We start from the raw sequence: 18,169 nt of genomic DNA on the forward strand, positions 1-18,169 counted from the left end.
AGTGAATACCGGTGGATTTTTTTTTATGGATGAATAGAGGGTGAAAATCAGTCTATAACTTTCATTTTAGATTAATAGAAATAAGATAATAGATATCATGAGGAGAATATAATTTAATACCTGGAGTTTTTCCCTTATCTGTTTAATTTAGGATATATTCTATCAGTGTGGTGATCTTAAGTCTTTGATACTAAGTAAAGCACAGCTGGAACAGTCTCATAATACCATTATGTTGTCAACACATGAAAATAATGACACTAAAAGTATTAGAGAACCAAAGAGTATCTCGGATTCTGTAGTTATCTTTCACAGCTTAATACTAATCTAGCATTTTACAAAATTGATGTTACAATTTCAACTCTGTTTAGTACTGTCATTACTGGACTCAAACCCAAATTGCTTTCAGCTGCCCACTGCAACTGCACCTTATTAGCCTTTTCACGGAAGCCAATTTATGCAAATCCAGTATTAGTTAAATAATTAAACTGACCCTCAACATTCATGTATAGACAGTGGCACTAAAAGATGCAAGAGAAATTTAAACCTCCCATCTTCGGTCTTAGGCCCCTGTCTTTTCCACTGCAGCAGCACAATGACTGTATACATCTATCTGAATCCATCTATTAAAAAAAAAAAAAGTGCATTAAAAAAATTAAACTGGCAACTGCTGTGCTTTTATAGCTCTGCTTTTCTCACTCAATCTCGTTTTACACTGAATTTTGAGATTTTGCACCTATAAACCACTACTGGCTACTTTCAGCTTTTGATTAAATCAACAGTGACAAAATCTGGCTGACATGGAGCCTCTCAGTCCAGAAATTCTCTTTTATGCAGACCTTTCTCCACTTTAATTACTACAGTTTTATCCCCTGAAGCTGCAGAGATGAAGACTTAGATGTACAGTGTATGGTTTTCCACAGCGTTTTAGCAACACTGGGACACCCAGAATGCAGTAAACGCAGGGGAGTAGTGAATGAGAATGACTTTTCAATACTGACTGCTGGACACATGCACTGCTGGACTACAGCTTCCCTGCAGCTCGACTAGGGCACGGCAGGCAAAAATTATGTTCCCACACAGCAGAGCTGAAGAGACACTCTTACACAATTTATAAAGGTAAAACTGAAGGTGACAAACAAAAATGAAACTATTTAGATGGGGATGCAATAACACCCACCTCTTTAGCCAGTAAAGAGAAAAAGGTAATTTTATATAACAATTCTGTGCTACTGAAAATGCCTGGTCAGAAGGTACAAAATAACTAGCACTTTTTGCCATTATAGTACTAACTGTCACCTCTTCAGCTTTATTCTGTTTTACACAGCTGAGCTGACCCAAATGACGCCATCATCTCTTTGATTGGTTGGGCTGGTGTCAGTTGCTGACTTAAATAGACACAGAAGAAAGAATTCAGCATCCTGCAATTGAAATTCAGGATTGCTCGGATGCATGTGCGTGTGGTGAAGCAATACAAATAAAGACCACTTTCTGTTTTGCTTCAGTGAATTGTCAAAGAGATTTAGAAAGCCAGGGGATCTCATTATGGTAATACAGGTTAAATACTTTAAAAGCATATGGTGTTACCATCCTGAATGAAGCTGTCCCTGCTGGCTCCAGGAAGCAGACAATAGGCCAGAAACACATCTTGTGTCTCTGGTCCACCAATGGGAACTGGGGATTATAAATCACCGCAAGAAAACATTGTGTGCTATCTGGTATCAGGTAATGCCTTGTCTTTTCAATTACTATTTGATTCATCCTTCTCCAGAGAGCAACAAGCTTTAGCCATGTGTTCCACTGGTCAAATGGAAACGGAGCTCTAGAGTTTCTTATGGTCCTTGTCTAGATAAAACTGTGTCTGTAGAGATGGGTGACTATAATATATACAATATAACTCAACAATACGTGTAAAGATGGGGAATGTTTCCACCAAGATGCTTCTTCCCCATGGGGAAAAAAATATCAGTGAAAACCATCAGGCACAAAATAAAATTTTTCTGCTTTAAAGATGCTTGGATATGGCCTAAAGGTTTGTTTCCTTTCTCCACCAAAGGCTGCATCTAATTCACTGCTGACAGATTCTTCTGTGTGCAATGGAGCTCATTACTACATATTTGCTAATTTTCTCCAGTAGGGAGCAGCCTCAGCATTGACCTTGGTAACTCCAAATGTTAGGTTGTTCCCCATGGACACTGGAACTTGTCTCTTCTTGGAGCCCAAGACGATGCAGCGTGGTCCACAAAAACCCTATTAGTAATGTGAGCCACTGTCTGTGATGTTATCTGATCATACTCACTGACATTTTAACGGCTTGTGCTGTTTGCCTCCATCCCTCTAACTCTACTTGCCTTGTTTACCTGTTTACTTCATGGCCCTGGAGAGCTACTGCCAAAAAAATAGCATTTTTTTTGCTATTCATGCATGTTTTTGCTTAACCAAGCCTTGTGAATGGAGACTTTAAGAGAATATTTGTAATAAATACCCCTTCCTTAATGCCACTATCCTGCTTACTGCAACTTGACACTTCTGCTAGAACAACTGACTCATAACTCACCCATTTTACAGGCTGAACATCCTACTTGCCAGTCCCCATTCTACTGCTTAAAATCACAACACCTGCTACTCACCAGATCTCCTTTTCACATAAGCAAAACTGTAGTCTTTTTTCCCCAACTCCTTTCACTCTCCTACACTAATTCATACCTCCACTTGCTTGGTGGTCTCAGGCCTTTAAAGGTTTCCACTAATTTTAGCAATTCCTCACCCAAATCCAGTTTCCATGTTCACATTTTTTTTGCCTCTCCGGCTATTTTAGTTGCACCTCAATAATCCCCAGCTCTCCACATAGTACAAAGAAGAGGACTTCTGGTGGTGCTAACACTTTTCCAGCATTATCCGCTGCTCCCCATCTCATATCACAAGACAAATACTGGAACAGGGAGCTGATATATCATTCCACTGTAAGCACCTAACACAACAAAGTCCCAAGCCACAATGGAAAACTGTAATCAATAATGTATATGTCCGAACATTTGTTAAGTGGCATCAGACTTTACACAATGAAATGTGCTACTCTGTATTAAAACTGTGGCTGAGCAGCCATAACAGTACAGTGACGTATGTCAAGGTACCTATGGTTCTCTCTTTCTGTTTACATATAAAAAAAGTAATCTGCATCTGCTCAAATAGATATTCAGTGAGAATAATCCAATGGATCTCTTTCGTGCTATTTTACATGCTCATTTGCACATGCAAACTTTCTTCTGCATATTGTAGAAATGAAAAATTATATTTGATTGGAAGCAACAGAAAGGAAATTCTGTACATGAGAATTGAGCCTCTGCACATTAGCTTCTATACAAAAGGTCTTTAGCACAGATGTGCACATTCTAAATTTACTTTAGATGGATGATATGTCATGTTAGAACAGACAGGGTTGAAGAGATGTCTGCAGGGACACAGCCCCAGGAAAAAGTAGGGATTAGCTTGTCAATAAAGATGTAAACAGACTGCTCTGAGGCAGCCTCATTTCTGACATTAGAGAATCTTAAATGGTTTGCTGGCAAAGAGCTTGTGCAAAAATTGGGGCAGACTGTCAACACTGAAACCTATTCATTCCAGTTTTTCAGTAGTTACTGCCTTTCAGGCAAACAGACTCCATAATATTACAGGGTTAAAAAACAATTGAACATAAACACACAACAGTAAATCCAATTGTAATTAATTTGAGAAAGTTATATCTGATATTGTAAAAGGCAGACAGCTAAAGACAGACATGAACTACATTTCTATGAGACTGTGTCTTCAAATAGGTACATAAGCACACAAGCACTTAGCTCCTAGAGCTTCTGTAAAAAGCTGTTATAATGGACTGAACATGCAAAAGCAACTGTGACTTTAAAATAAATAAATAAATAAATAAATAAAATAAATAAAAAAAGGCAGACATTGGTTTTTTGGATGAAAAGAATCCGCACTTTAGGTATTTTGTGAAACACTGTGGTATGAAACCATTTAGAGAAGCATAATAAACAGAGCTGCTATATAAGGGAATACTGCTTATCTGGAAGACTTTGTCAAGTGCTAAATTCTACTGAACAAACACTAGGGTGATGCATATGGGAAGAAGAGAATTAATGCCATGATATAACATCCACCATTCCTTTACTGTAATTTGGTAAGTAACGTCTCTACTCTCCAGCCCTTTCCAAGTTCTATTCTGCACTTAGAATACCAGAAGCCATATAACACACTATTTCACTGCTGAATAACTATGGTTGACAAGATGGGATACTGAATGAAAGCCACTAAAGAACAGACACAGTACTAGTAGGTCAGGAATATAGATCATATTCACTAATATGACAGCACCTCTTTCTCTAGCAAGAACATCCTTCTGCCACCAAGACTACCAAACCTACTAAATCATAGAATCACAGATAGTTAGGGTTGGAAAGGACCTTAAATCATAGAACAGAATCACAGAATTTCTTATCCTTGCCCCAAACAACAGAACTGGCAAGAAGTATTTTCTCTCTGCATATCTTACCAGAGGAAAAATAGTCAATCCAAATTAAAGGCAACCTATTGTTTAATATGCCAGCACCAACTTTTGCAATATTTTCAACCTGTCAGTGACACTGATCCTGCCCAAAAGGCCAGAAACTTACACTCATATTACCATAAGACTGCAAAAACAGATTATCAGCCTGCACATGAACAGGTGCAGCTGAATTTTATATTTTGTTTCTCTAAGGATAACTAAAGAGCATTTTCAAAGATATACCTTCCAATAATCATGTCTTACCTGCATTATCAGTTGTGAACATAGGTATTCTTCAATGTTTGCTGTTTGATACACCTTTGCCATAACTATTGTTTTTTCCAAAGGCTCTCATGCTTTCTCCAGTCTCTGGCTGTAATCTTACATTCGGTACAGTAAAAATAGAAGACACTGCAAAAAAAGAGTGTCAGTTCAGAAACTCTGATTATTTTTTTTCTGTAAAAGCAGTAATTTAAAAATAATTATTTAATATATATGGCAAACACAACACAGTAAATATATACAGCTTTTATGTCTACCAGCTATTTATGCAAGCAAGCACTGTACAAATTCTGAATGGAAAGAACCTGCATGCATTATGATGGAAGTTGTATGATGCAAACATTCTTAGCTGGATGCAACTTCTAAAAAAACCTGTTTCCAGGTTGTGTGTGTTTATTTTTTCTGTACACCACTATATAATTAATATTTTTCACTTTCAAATTTCTGCTGAGAGCATTTAGGAAGAAATAAGAATATAAAAAAATGCAGCAAAGTTTTTCAATGATTTGATATCACATATTACATCTTGACAATCTTGGTGTCAGTAGAAATGAACTATCTTGTTTGACTTTCATTTTTGAATTGTTAAAGACAACTAGGCTTGATAAAAATATCCCAACAACTCAAAAAGTTTTTACGTAAAGCAGCCCCCTTCTGCGTGAGCTAGAAAAACCTGAACAATTCCAATGTCACACCAGGCTAGTAATTACTAGTAGACATGATGTTAATAATCACAGGGATCAAACTGCATATGGTTAAGGACTAGCATATTGATAATATGAGAACTCACTTTTACTTAGGATGCCTCAAACTGATGGGGAAAAAATCAATTACTTTTAATCCCTCCTGAAAACAAACCTTCATATAACAATATCCTCAGGAGAGCTGCCACTACATGATTGCATAAGGAAATGTCTAAGAACTAATCAAGGTTGTAACAGTTTTCTTTGGGTTTGCACTAACAACTGGCATAGCTGTAGATTTTTGAAGCTACTCTTTCATCTCTATGTCTTTAAAAGGCGTGGTTATTGTTTTATGCACAGATCTTCCCACTGCAGTTTGACACCTCAACTTCCATTTCACATTCTGCTATCCTCAGTAACATACATTGTGAATGGCATATATTCTATGCAAATAAATGAATATGAGCTCTCAATATTAAAGTAGAAGAGTGGAAGGACTGATTTTTTTTTTTAGTAGAAAATAACAAATGTTAAGGGCTAATCTATAGATTACTGCTCAGGTCTGAGATGAATGAAAGCTATGTTGCATCATGAATTGCATTGTATTCCCACACAAGGTGTCTTCAGCAGAACTGCACTACTCTTACCTTTTTAATGTCCTATTTTTAAAACCTGAAAGAAGCTACCTGTTAGACAGAGCTTATCTGGAAATTGAACTTCCAATCCAGTTGAAATGATGCCTTGACTTAATCAAGTAAAAAAATTGAAATTGCTTCTCACATAAACTAATTTTGCACACATTTCTAAAATAAACCACATTAAAAATTATAATGTAAAATATTACATAGAATACAAATATATAGCACTAAAGTCAAAACGCGAATAGAAAGTGAAACACTCCATTTTCACTTTTTCAATGTAGACATAGTCACCATACTTTTGTGAAATGCTGTGATTCCAAGGAAACAATTTTCCAATGGAAAATAATTTGACTGATTCCTCCCCTCTGCCTTTCTCCTCACATGTGAGTCTTTCCTTGATTTTTTGTGCTAAATCCCCAAATTTGCAATTCAGCATTAGGATCAAATTGGACAAAACATATTCCATGATGAACACTATTCACTAGAGAGATCTGCAGAATCACAGTGGTGTCTGAATTTGAAAGCAGGAAATTTTGTCTGTACACACACTTCTGTTGTGCATAAAGACTCAGTATGTTTATACCTATATTTAATTAACTATCTGTAGCATTTCCAATGTAAAATATTAACACAGAAAACTAGAATCACAAAAACTAGTAATTTCACTACACAGTAAACATTTTCCCAACTCTCCAAAGTATATGACTTCTTTGTTTTGTAAATATGTTTACAAGTATATCCAAGTCATACTAAATAGAAATGATTGTAGTATTTGATACTGGGATTGTCCTTTCTTGCATCTGGATTTATGCTTCATAATGATTATCTACTAGACACAGAAATAGTCTTTCTGTAACTCCAAATTTTACTGGAGGCATTTAGAAGAACCTTGCTTTAAAATATAATGATTTTTCATCTTTATTCTCCCCCCTTCAAAAGGTTTCACTGCTCCTGATGTTTAACGTTATGCAAAGACGTGTTTCTGCCAATGAATATCGCCTTATGGTTATGCTTCTGCAAATAACCTGCTGTGAGCTGATAAAAGGATTAATGCAGCCAAAATTCTTAATCTGTGAAATTACAAATTAAATTCTCATATTAAAAATACCACCCTGAGGTATTTTTTGTGGTTTTAATTCCCCTCTGGTGTTCTGCATACATTGTGCTTGTTAATGACTAGGACAAGACTGTCTCTGTTGGCAGCCTGCTGCAGAGTGATAATGTGTAGGCATTTACTTCACTGATAGAACTGGATTTAACCACTGACTGATAAACTAAGTGGCAAGTGGGTAATAAGTCCATATTAACAGAAAAGTACTACTGCAGAATTCAGAATTCAAAATCCTGGCTAGACTAAATCACACAGTCAGAAGGATTGAGATGTCACCACTGCAGAGTGATTTTTGTTTTCCATTTAGTGGAAATAGGATAAAAGAACTGGCATTCTTGATGTTTCATTAGTCCTGAAGAAATGAACCTCTGCATCAGTTTCAGCAAAGGCAGACTTTCAACAGAAGCCTTCATTTACACTGAATCCATGTTCTGCCTATCAAGTACCATGGTCAGCAAACTGAGTGGTGGGTCAACGTGGCAGAAGGGGAAACCGGGAATCTTTTTGCAGAGCAAGGACACAACCTATGACAGTGATGGACAAAAATTAATGGTGCTATTTTGATTTTAATGTTCATATTTTATGAATGGGAGAGCACTCTTCAGAGCAGAGCTGGGAGTAGGGTACTTGGGCAGCCAGGCCACAGAAATAGCTCAAAATGTGACTACTACAGCTGTTGAGGATGGAAAAGATAAACCTTTGGAAGATGAAAGTTTTCATACTGACGCTGATGTAAATAGATTCTATAATGTATTAATATTCAGAAAGGGAGCTCAATTTTTACAAGCAAACTTTTAAATCAGCCACAGTTACACACACATGTTCCATTGTTGCATCTCTGAACCTTCTGCCTTGACGTACTGGATTTAGATCCTTTTCTAATAGATATATATTTGAAAGCAGAAAAGAACATTCTGTGTTCCAATGCAACATGCATTTCTTTACCATACTGAGTTAAAGCAAAATGCTGCTATTGCCTATTTTTAGGCAATAATAGAATAACAGAACTTTCTCTGAATAAAAAATATCATGTATGATAGTATTTTTTCCCCAGAATAAATAGTAGTGTGATTTTAACACTGAAAAATTACATGGATGTGTACAATATAAAAGATTTACAATTACTAAAGAGATAATTGACACCCTACATGATGATAGGAATATTTATGGCAAGTCAACTGGAATGTGTTTTGTTTAATGAAAGAAATAAAAAGATGTATGTAAATAGTGAAAGTATTCTTAGTTAAGAATATCACCTCTTTGTGCACAGTCTAATTCATCAAATTAATTCATTGTCTACTTGGTGTTTTTCAGACTTCCGAATGCCAAGTCCTTTCTTAAAGGTTACTGTTATAACATACAGAGATTCTGTGAATCAAACACAGCTGGATTTTTATCCTGCGTGCTGTAGCTAGTTAAGAAGTACTGTATGTTATAAAGTGAAAAGCACTAAATATGTAAATTGTATTTTCCTTTTGCTTTATAACAATTCAGAGAATTCTATTGGCTGCACACATAATCAAATACAAAGATAGCAGGCTGCAGACTGCAGAGCAGAGATAGCAAAAAGAAAGAATCCATTTTGTCCTGTGTCAAGCTAACTATGTAATTTCAATCTACACAATCGCAGTCACATATTTTTGTGTGTGGCTGTGTATGTCCATGAAGCTGTCTGTGTGTAAGGGTTAGCATACACAAATGCATCTGTATGAACTAGCATCTTTGTTTTCAAGCCATTTCAAGGTGGTTATACTCACTATCAGTTAACTCCCATAGCCGTGGGGGCAGATCACTGAAATACTCATGGCTCAGAGCTGCCTGTGCTGACAATCTGTTCTTTGGGAAACACTGGAGTAGTTTGGAGGCTAGATCTTCTGCGTGGTTCACATGGCTCAGCCTGAAACACAAACGAGAAGGTTTTTCTGAAAAACGGTATCATTATTCTGTTTACTAATTCCATGCAGTCAGCAAGTTGAAACACCAAGTCTTGATGCCCAGGAGCGTGGCCAAGAAAGCTATTCCTCAGGTTAGGGAGTTAATGAATTATTTATGTATTGACAGCTCAAAATTCATACAAATTTTACAACTACAGAGCATACAATATACCATATCACATATACCCTGCCTAGTATGCTAAAGCATCATGAGCAACAGCATCTTGAAAGCAACTGTTTTGATTCTTCCATTTAGGTTTTATTGAGCATACTGACAGACTGAAATGTACAGTGCTGGAAACAAATGGTTGTTACTATCTAAATGCATAAAATCCAAGCTTACAATAACAGCAACATTTATACAACTTTGTGAGTATCAAATTTTAAAATCCAATGATGCTTAACTTGCAACATTCACATCATGTTTCATAAAGACATTTGTCTTTTGGGAAGTACTGACTTCTACTTGTTCATATATTCTTACGGCAGGGGGTTGACTCTTCATTAAGTGTTAAAGCAATGCAAACATTAAAGTGTAAGTGAATTATCTTTCCTAAGCTTCCTAGAGAAGTCTGAGAAAACTTATTGTTTCATTGGGAGCTATATTCTTGGGAATATTATAAGAAAATATAATCTAAAAGTAATAGACTTGGAGGGGAGAAAGTAAAATGGTAATCAGTAATATGTGGCCTGGGTCTACTAACCTACAGCTGCCTCCTACATTTCCAAAGCTACCAAACTTTTTGTAATATGCAGTCAAAAAAAGATGCTAAATCTTGTCAATACCATGTTGTTATTATTAGTAGGTAACTTCATAAATTCAACCATGCTCAGTAAAGATCTCGTGTTGGTTAAATGCCAAAGTGTATAAAAAGTCTCTATTTTGCAATGCACTGTTTTCCCAACTTCAGTCCAAAATACCACAGTGTTTGAAAAAAAAGATGTTATCCTTGAAAATCCATAATTCTACAGCATGTTTCGTGCAAATGTTCATTTTTTTCAGCTCAAGCTGACTTTCCAGAAAACAAATTCAAGAAGATGGATTAAATAGCATTACTCTTTTACCACACTGACATGGCATAATTTATATGGTTCAGTGTATGCAGAGGTGAAAACTGCCTCTTCAACAAAGAACGGACAACATTGAAAACACTAAATGAAAAAAATAAATTGTTATTACATTGAGACCTTTAAGTTACAAATGTCATAGGGACAACTTTTTGTCCATGTCCATACTATAGTCAGTGTGAAAAATAAAATAAATTAAAAGTCAAAAGCATCTCTAGTAAATTATGTGCTGGCATATGTATGATATGCTGATGTTTGCAATCATTCAAAAAATATGCCACTGGCTGTCTTTTTAATTTCTAGCAACTGCATGCTAGATAGAAATTTGAATACTGTGCCTATCTGATCTCTTCTTGAGAACTAGCAGGATATTGGTCCAGAAATTGCCCAGGGATGAATTGCCCAGGAGTGCTGACCACTTTGGGACATTGTATCTCATCAGTCATAATCTTATAGAACACCCAGGATTAGGATTCGGAATTGCTATTTCAGGTTAAACAACTGAACTCCAGTGTTTCTGATGGGCATAATTTTTTTCTGTTTTCATTTTCAGTTCATGACAAAATAGAAACATCTTGAATGAAACAGTCATTGCCTATAAATTAGATTATAAATTAGACTAATTTCAGAGTATTTACTACCAGATTGTCGAAATTGTTCATTAAACTTTTGTGAAAATTACAGATAATTTTATTACAGAAGACAGCAAAATACCAAAATAAAAAGCTATTTGTAACAAAGAAAAGGAAAGGGAGGAGTAAATATTCAGGGAGAATTGATATTAATTCTTCTACACATCCAAAATTTCCATGGAATGGTGATTATATTAAGTCTGTGAGGCCTGTCTTGAGTCCTAACCGCCCTTGCACCAATTAATTGTTCAGAGGTTCTGGCAATGCATTTCACCAATGTCATTTTTTTCCCCACAGAGGTAAATGCATCCTTTTTAAGAACAATAGTAAACTTGCTCTGTCTCGAATAAGCACTACTGCTAATTCAGAAAAATGAGGTCACTTAAGTAAGTAGTGAAACATTACTCTCCAGTATAAGAATTACACCATTCATTAGTTGACCCATAGGTATATGAAGATGCTAATTAAGTAAGGCAAAGCAAGAGAAAATAACGTTCAAAGATTAACTAATTCTGAATTGCAAATGAAATTATGGATGACACCGTAGTTCCTCGAACAGAACAATGCTGATGTTTTGACTGTATTAATGATCACCAGCATACCTGGCATACTGCTAAGATTTTTTTTTTTGCAAGAAAATCAGATTAACTTATACAAATTGAAAATATTCTGAGTAGGAACAGTTTAGAAATCCAAAGTCACCTTCCCAGTTTAGACACAAAAAAAGATGCCTGTTTACTGAAATCAGTCAAGAAACCAAAGATAAGCATCAAATAATCAGCAGATTATCCATTAATACAATATAAACTCAACAAAAATATCTAGGGCTGCAACATAATTACATCAACTAATTAAAAAATTATGAATAAATCAGCCATAATTAGAGCTGGTTTTATAATTATTACATAGAAAAAAAGACTATATTCATTACACAGTCTGCAAAAATAGTTCAATCTGTGATAATTATTAGACCTACCTGCACTAATCATACTCTAGGTATGCTAGGGGTGTGGGGGTGGTGTTAGTTGTTTGTTAGTTCTTTGAAAATTCCAGTTGCTACATTATTAGTATTATGGTTCCAAGCATTTATGAATTTTAAAGGACCATAATGATCTAGTGTCACCTCCCGTGTAATACAGGCCAAAGATCATCCAAGTAACTCATGGATCAAATCATCACTTTCACCTAGACTCAGCTGTATCTTTACAGTTCTACATCAAAGTTCTGTTTATGGAGCTTTGCACAGCAATGAAAAAAATCTTCTCCAAAAGTCATGTGTTCTGTGAAGGTCACTTCTGGAAATAAGTGGACACTGCAAAAAGCATATGCATGTGGGCTCCTAAGGTTGTCAGTATTAAAACTGATGCCTTAATGGAATGCATGACTAATTTTGCTGCTTTGTTTAAAGACAAGCTATTCTTTTACTTATGAAAAATGCACTGTATGATCATGTATTTAAATTACATATGCTACACTGAAATTGTTCAGAAAACCCCATTTAGTGCATAACCTCAGTGGTCTGGAACGTTGGAACGTTTGCTTTTGTTTCTTTCATTAATTTTTTTTTACCAATGTTCTCTTTAAAATATTCTCCTTAAAACATAAATAATTTGCCTGATTTAAGCTTGAAACATGATTCCTTAATAGAGCCAAAGGCTAAATTTTCTGATGGGGTTCAGTAGTTAAATACCTAATACGGAAAAGTTAACAAAAAGAACTAAAGAAAAAAAAAAGATTTGGTTTTTAAATACACCTCCTTCAGTACGAGACAGGATGGAATTTCATACAATATGGCTTTGTGTCTAAAACATAATAGCATGTTTTGTCTCACAGCAGTTGGGCCATATAGGAACTTGGCATGCATGATATGGCAAGTCTCAATATTCACGCTTCACTTACTGTCACACTAATCACTGAGGAACAGTTACTAGCCATGACAGCATACATACTTTCAGAAAATGTGGTGTACAGCAGAATACAGAGAAACCTTTGGCAATGAGCATTAAATAATATATAGATATTGTTTTGAGAAATATTTTTGGGAATATTTTTACATACCCACTCTGATGACATTCGTGAAACACACTGATTTTCAATTTAATCCCAAATGCTACATACCACCTTAGCTCAAGAAAAACAAACACCATATAAACCTGTTTCACTTGAAACATATATGAATCTGACTAGACTTGAGCAGTTGTAAATCTCAGTGGATTACAACAATTTGATTTAATTTCAGAAAACAGGCTTAAATGTCTTTCTACTGCAGAGGAAGGTCAGTATTTGGTCAAGCAGAACATGACTAAGATCACTGAAGTTTGCTTTAAGCTCTTGAGAAAAAAAAGTTTGGGGCATGTGCAGTGAACTTCTGAACTTGGGGTGATTTGCTTTTAAATGCAATGAAGAAAGCAGCTCAAATTCACATTAATAATTAAGACAAATGGGCATTGAAACAAATGGAGATAATATGTTGTCTATACGGTCTTAACAGCATGGGGTAAATACTTCCCAAAGCAAAAATCATTTACTGTGCATATTTTCTATGTGAAGATATGATGCTCACAATGTATCATTAATTAATTTCTCAACTGGCACTAACAGCATGGCCTAGAGGAGTGAGGCACCTAATTCCCTTTAGAAATCTCAGCTCTGCTTCTTTATTCTGAGCAATTCTTTGCAACCTGAAATGCTGAAAGACAAAACCACAGTTAACTTGAACAATCACACCATTTAGTAGAGTTTAAAGTTTAATGGTATGAAGAGAATAAACAAACTGGTGTAAATCAGGCAGGCCATACAGTAGCCATACACAGCTCGTTTCACAGAGGACACTGTGGTCCCCTCAAAAACAGGGCTCCTGTACAGTTCCTTTGGTACCTCACTACCAACACACTGCCACAATGGTTGTACTCCCCATTTTCACCCAAGTCTGCTTGAGGACAGCAATCTTTCCCCCTTGTCCTTAGCTTTAGCCTCTCCTGGGTTGTGACACTGTACAGCACCATATATTGTAGTTAATGATTTCTTTGCAAATTCATTGCCTTCTGACCAGCAGATACAGACATACCCTCATGTGCCTTGATAGTTCGTCTCTCTGAATATGCACGCCATCCTATTAGCAGTAGCTATGTGGCACACAGAGCAGGGCCTACCTTAAGTAGCATTTCATTTTTACAAAATACAACAGCCTTTTCTGTTGTTACAGCCATGCCGAGAACACCTACCGTCTTCAAAGACCTGACGTGCCAGCTCCAGCATGCGGGAGCTGTTTCCCTAACGTGCCTGATGTGCCTCCATGGAGCTTTTGTAGAGCTTATTTAGCCATTATGAAACCACCATAACAAGTGAACACAAGTTTTGATGCAATGCTTTTAGCTTTTGACACAGATAAAGGCATAAAACGGTACCTCAAGACGAGCATCTAACAGAGTAAAGATGTTACCATTTTTTCAGTGTTTTACACAGAGGGTATCGAGGACTAAAACTGATGAACAAAGAGAGACAAAGCTGTTTGAAGGCTCACTGAAGCAGTGTTTTACTCACTGCTGATCAATCACAAAACACAGAATTTGCTCTACAGCATAGTGTAGAGGTACCTCAAGTCAAACTATACAGTAAATAATACAATCAAACAGAGCCACAAGAATGACATGTCAGTGTTGAGATAGTTGAGATAGATAGATGCAGACACCTGCATCCCAAATTGAGATACTGGCAACAGTTTAGATTCAGAAACACTGAACTCTCTACGCATGCAGAGTAGGAAAATCCAGTCTCCAGGTTCCCTAGGCCATCAGTTTAATTGCACTCTGGTAGCTCAGTACCTCGCTAGAAGCAAGACTGCCATATTAGTGCAACATCTTGCTCAGGCTTCTTGGATGAGCTAGACTGGGGCAAAGTCTGCACTAATGTGGCTATGCTGCTCCCTTGCTCTGTGCTCCTGCACAACACTGCACTCCACAGTCTTCAGACCATCATCATTTCCATGGGGCTGTATGAAACGGTCTCTTTGGAAATTTAAAAATTAATTTGATTTCTTTTAATTATATTACCATATCACAGCAGTCTTACCCACCGAAGTACTGAAAAGGGGGTCAAAATATTTATTATTACAATAAAAGCCATGACAACCAATGATAAATACGCACTGATATGGCACAGAGATAAAAAGAAAAGTATCTGTGTTTGATTCCTTGGTATTGCTGTTAATGTCAATGCAGCAGAGGTCAGAGTCCCATTTGGAAGGCTGTGGAGGTAAGTTCATTCAGAGCATTCCAGGAAGGTAATAATAATCCTGGCCTGTCTGAACTAATTCTCACTTGACAGTTGCACAGATGCCATTAGCTGGAAAGTAGCCAAGATGAATAGCATTTAATGAAAAAAAGTGAATCTAACAAATGAAGGTTCTAACAATATAGGCAAGTAGGTTTTCTTTCTATTTTAATGAATATAGATTTACCTCTAGCTATATATTTTTATACACTTGGTAAATTTTTAAAAGAATCTATCAACCCAGTAGGTAAATCATAATTATAGTTGCAACTCCTGAACTCAGAACAGAGAATTAAGATGCTTACACTGCTCATGAGTCACATTAGGCTTCAGAGACTCAGTCTGGTCACACCTAAGCTAGACAATGAAATGATCCAGTCTCCCAAGGCAATTCACATTTGGCAATGGCCATTAAGCTCAATTACAACTTGATCATAAAATCATTTGTATGTGTCATCACTGAATGCAACTCAAGACAAAAACTTAGATATAAGTATATTTCTCGCTGAACATCTTTCTGCACTATATTTGATGTGGTTTTGTGTCTGTTTCAGAGTATTAAGATATTTCTTCCACACAATACTGCTTGCAAAATCCAGCTTGAAAGGTTTGCTTCATAGAGGAAGCAGAACATTAACACCATTACAGAACACACTACCTTAAAATTGAATTTAGTAGATTTGATGTTTAAATGCTAAGCTTAAAGAGAATCAGACAATATACAACAGACTTAACAGTATCCTGAGTTTTGTTCTTCTGCAGCCTGACATGCACCCGGGCTAGCCCTCACTCTGTTGCCTCAGAATAAATATGCTGAGCTGTGAAACCTTCCAAACAAACCCAGCACCAACTATTGAGAACTTATGGCAGGAAGATAGTTAACACTGTTCATAGACAATACTGCAGATATTTCCCCTCGTAGTTCTATACTATTCTGATACAGAGTAAGGCTTACATTTGATGTAAGGCATCTTTCTGCTGGAGCATCTACATGGCAGACATCAAAGTGAAGAAAAGCTCATTTAAACAGAAAATATACAGTATATGCCAGTGATAACATACTCTAAGCTATTGAGAATGTGGTTTCCTGTTTTAGGATCATGTAACTTCCTCAATTTCTGGGAATTCTGGGATTGTGATATTACAGGCAACATGACTGCTGGGTACCGTGTTTTGCAACTGTTTAAAACCACAACTAACTCATTAAACTAAAAGAAGGCTACTTGAAGTAATTCACGGTATTTTACTCAGTTTTCAGCAGTTTCTCTTAGATACAGGTATTTTCCAGAATAAGTATTTCTGAAAAAATTTTAATTAGAACATGCCTTACTATTTTGTCTGAGAAAGAATTTAGCAATTACTTCTTTTTGATTTTACATGCCACCACCAATCCTAATTCTTTCAGCATCCCAATTAGCCCAGTATTAAAGATACCAATTATGGAAGACATAGCACATTACTTACACCACGGAAGACCACTACTGAATATGCCAGATTTATAATTTACTGGAACATCTTTGTTTGTTGTAAGTGCAATTAATGAAGAACAACACCACAGTGGTGACATCTAATCAGAAGCTTTTGATTATTTGGAAATTCTTTAAAGGGCATGAATCTTCTGATCAAGGTGAATGTTTTTTAAAGGCTGTCAATCTCAGCAAGTTGAACAGAACATCCTTGGAAAATAAACAGAGCTAGAAATAATTACTAACAATCATTTTATGAACTATTATTTCAGCAGAAAATGGAGAAAATATAACTTTAATCCTGAACAAAAACTCTTCAAGGTTTATGTTCTCTATAAACGTTTCACTGAGAACTGAAAATATAAGTTAGTAATGCAATAAATGCCCTAACAAATATATCAGATTTTTCACTTAATGCTTTTTACAGGCTTAAACCAAACTGAGTGAAAGAAAATCACCTTTTACAGTTTGACTCTTAAAGGAAGAATGCCTTTCTGTTATGCTTTTTAAAATAAGGCATGGTGAATTTATATCAACTTCACTGAATCTTGGGGCATGATAAAAGGAAGAAAATACAGCAGTGCAGTTAACATTCCATAGCATTCTTTCTTCTCATATTTATTTCCTCACTGGCTGGACATAAGCCAAAAAAATGGAGGGAATTACCCCCTCAACCCCCAACACAGAAATAGTTGAAATAAACCTTTGGCACACGATGCAGTCAAAGCTCTGTGCTTTTCCTCCTCCTCCACCCTTCATCCATGCAAAAAATATTCCAAAGGAAAAAAAAAAAACAAACTTATTTTCAAATTTGTCAAATAGGTGCACCCATTAGGGTAGTAAATTAAGTTTTCCTTTACTTCCTTTATCCAGCTGTCTTTCTGGACCTATTGCCTTTAGAAAAAAAACCCCAGAACTAAGTGCTAGTAAGTAAACATTAGTCCTACTTTATACAACTCTACCATCTTGTCTGATATTTTATCATCCTGGCTTTGAGAAGTCTTAATTTCATTCCAATGTAAATAAGAACTGGTCTGTTTGCTCAAGAACTCTTCAACAAGGGTTTGCTGCAAGGTTGCAGCATGCAGGCAGTGCCCCGAGAAGGGTGACCTTGCTTTAGTCAGTGAAGCCAAAGATCATTTATCACAGTTAACCTACAAATCTGTCTTGCTGGGGCCTCAGATCCATCAACCATTTGGAAGCAGCTACTCGTCCTGTCCTCCCACAGCTCCCTAAAACATCAGATGGTGTGATCTTTTCTATTACTGTATACCTCCCTGCTAACAAAATATATTTTTATGGATATGAAACCAATAGGAGCACTTTGTATTTATTTATACAGCTCATTAAAAGTGGATAGAGATTTGGAGGCAGAGAGAATGCCCCAAGCCTAGAAAGCTCATGAAGACAGACCCCAGGCATATGCATGTATTTAACTTAGTGTAGATGAGTTGCCTGGCTGAACCCAATGAGACTAAGCAATTATGTAAAAGCAGGCATCCTGAACTTTTTGCAACTATATTCCTAAGCTCAGACA

The 18,169-nt window shown here is 36.2% G+C and overlaps 1 protein-coding gene across 3 annotated transcripts in view; it reads right to left on the reverse strand.

Annotated features, from left to right (window-relative positions):
- Positions 1-18,169, reverse strand: part of CDK14 (cyclin dependent kinase 14) — a 305,938-nt gene that overhangs the window by 56,169 nt on the left and 231,600 nt on the right. For all 3 annotated transcript variants that reach the window (XM_029961885.1, XM_008933769.3, XM_018075820.2), the window contains exons 12-13: positions 9,018-9,157; positions 4,808-4,954 (exon numbers count right to left, since the gene is read on the reverse strand). In XM_029961885.1, the coding sequence (XP_029817745.1) occupies positions 4,839-4,954; positions 9,018-9,157 (256 nt within the window). In that variant the 3' untranslated portion in view covers positions 4,808-4,838. The remainder of the gene's footprint in view (positions 1-4,807; positions 4,955-9,017; positions 9,158-18,169) is intronic.

This window comes from Manacus vitellinus, unplaced genomic scaffold (genome assembly GCF_001715985.3).
Source record: "Manacus vitellinus isolate BGI_N305 unplaced genomic scaffold, ASM171598v3 scaffold_3_pilon, whole genome shotgun sequence".
Lineage (NCBI taxonomy): Eukaryota > Metazoa > Chordata > Aves > Passeriformes > Pipridae > Manacus > Manacus vitellinus.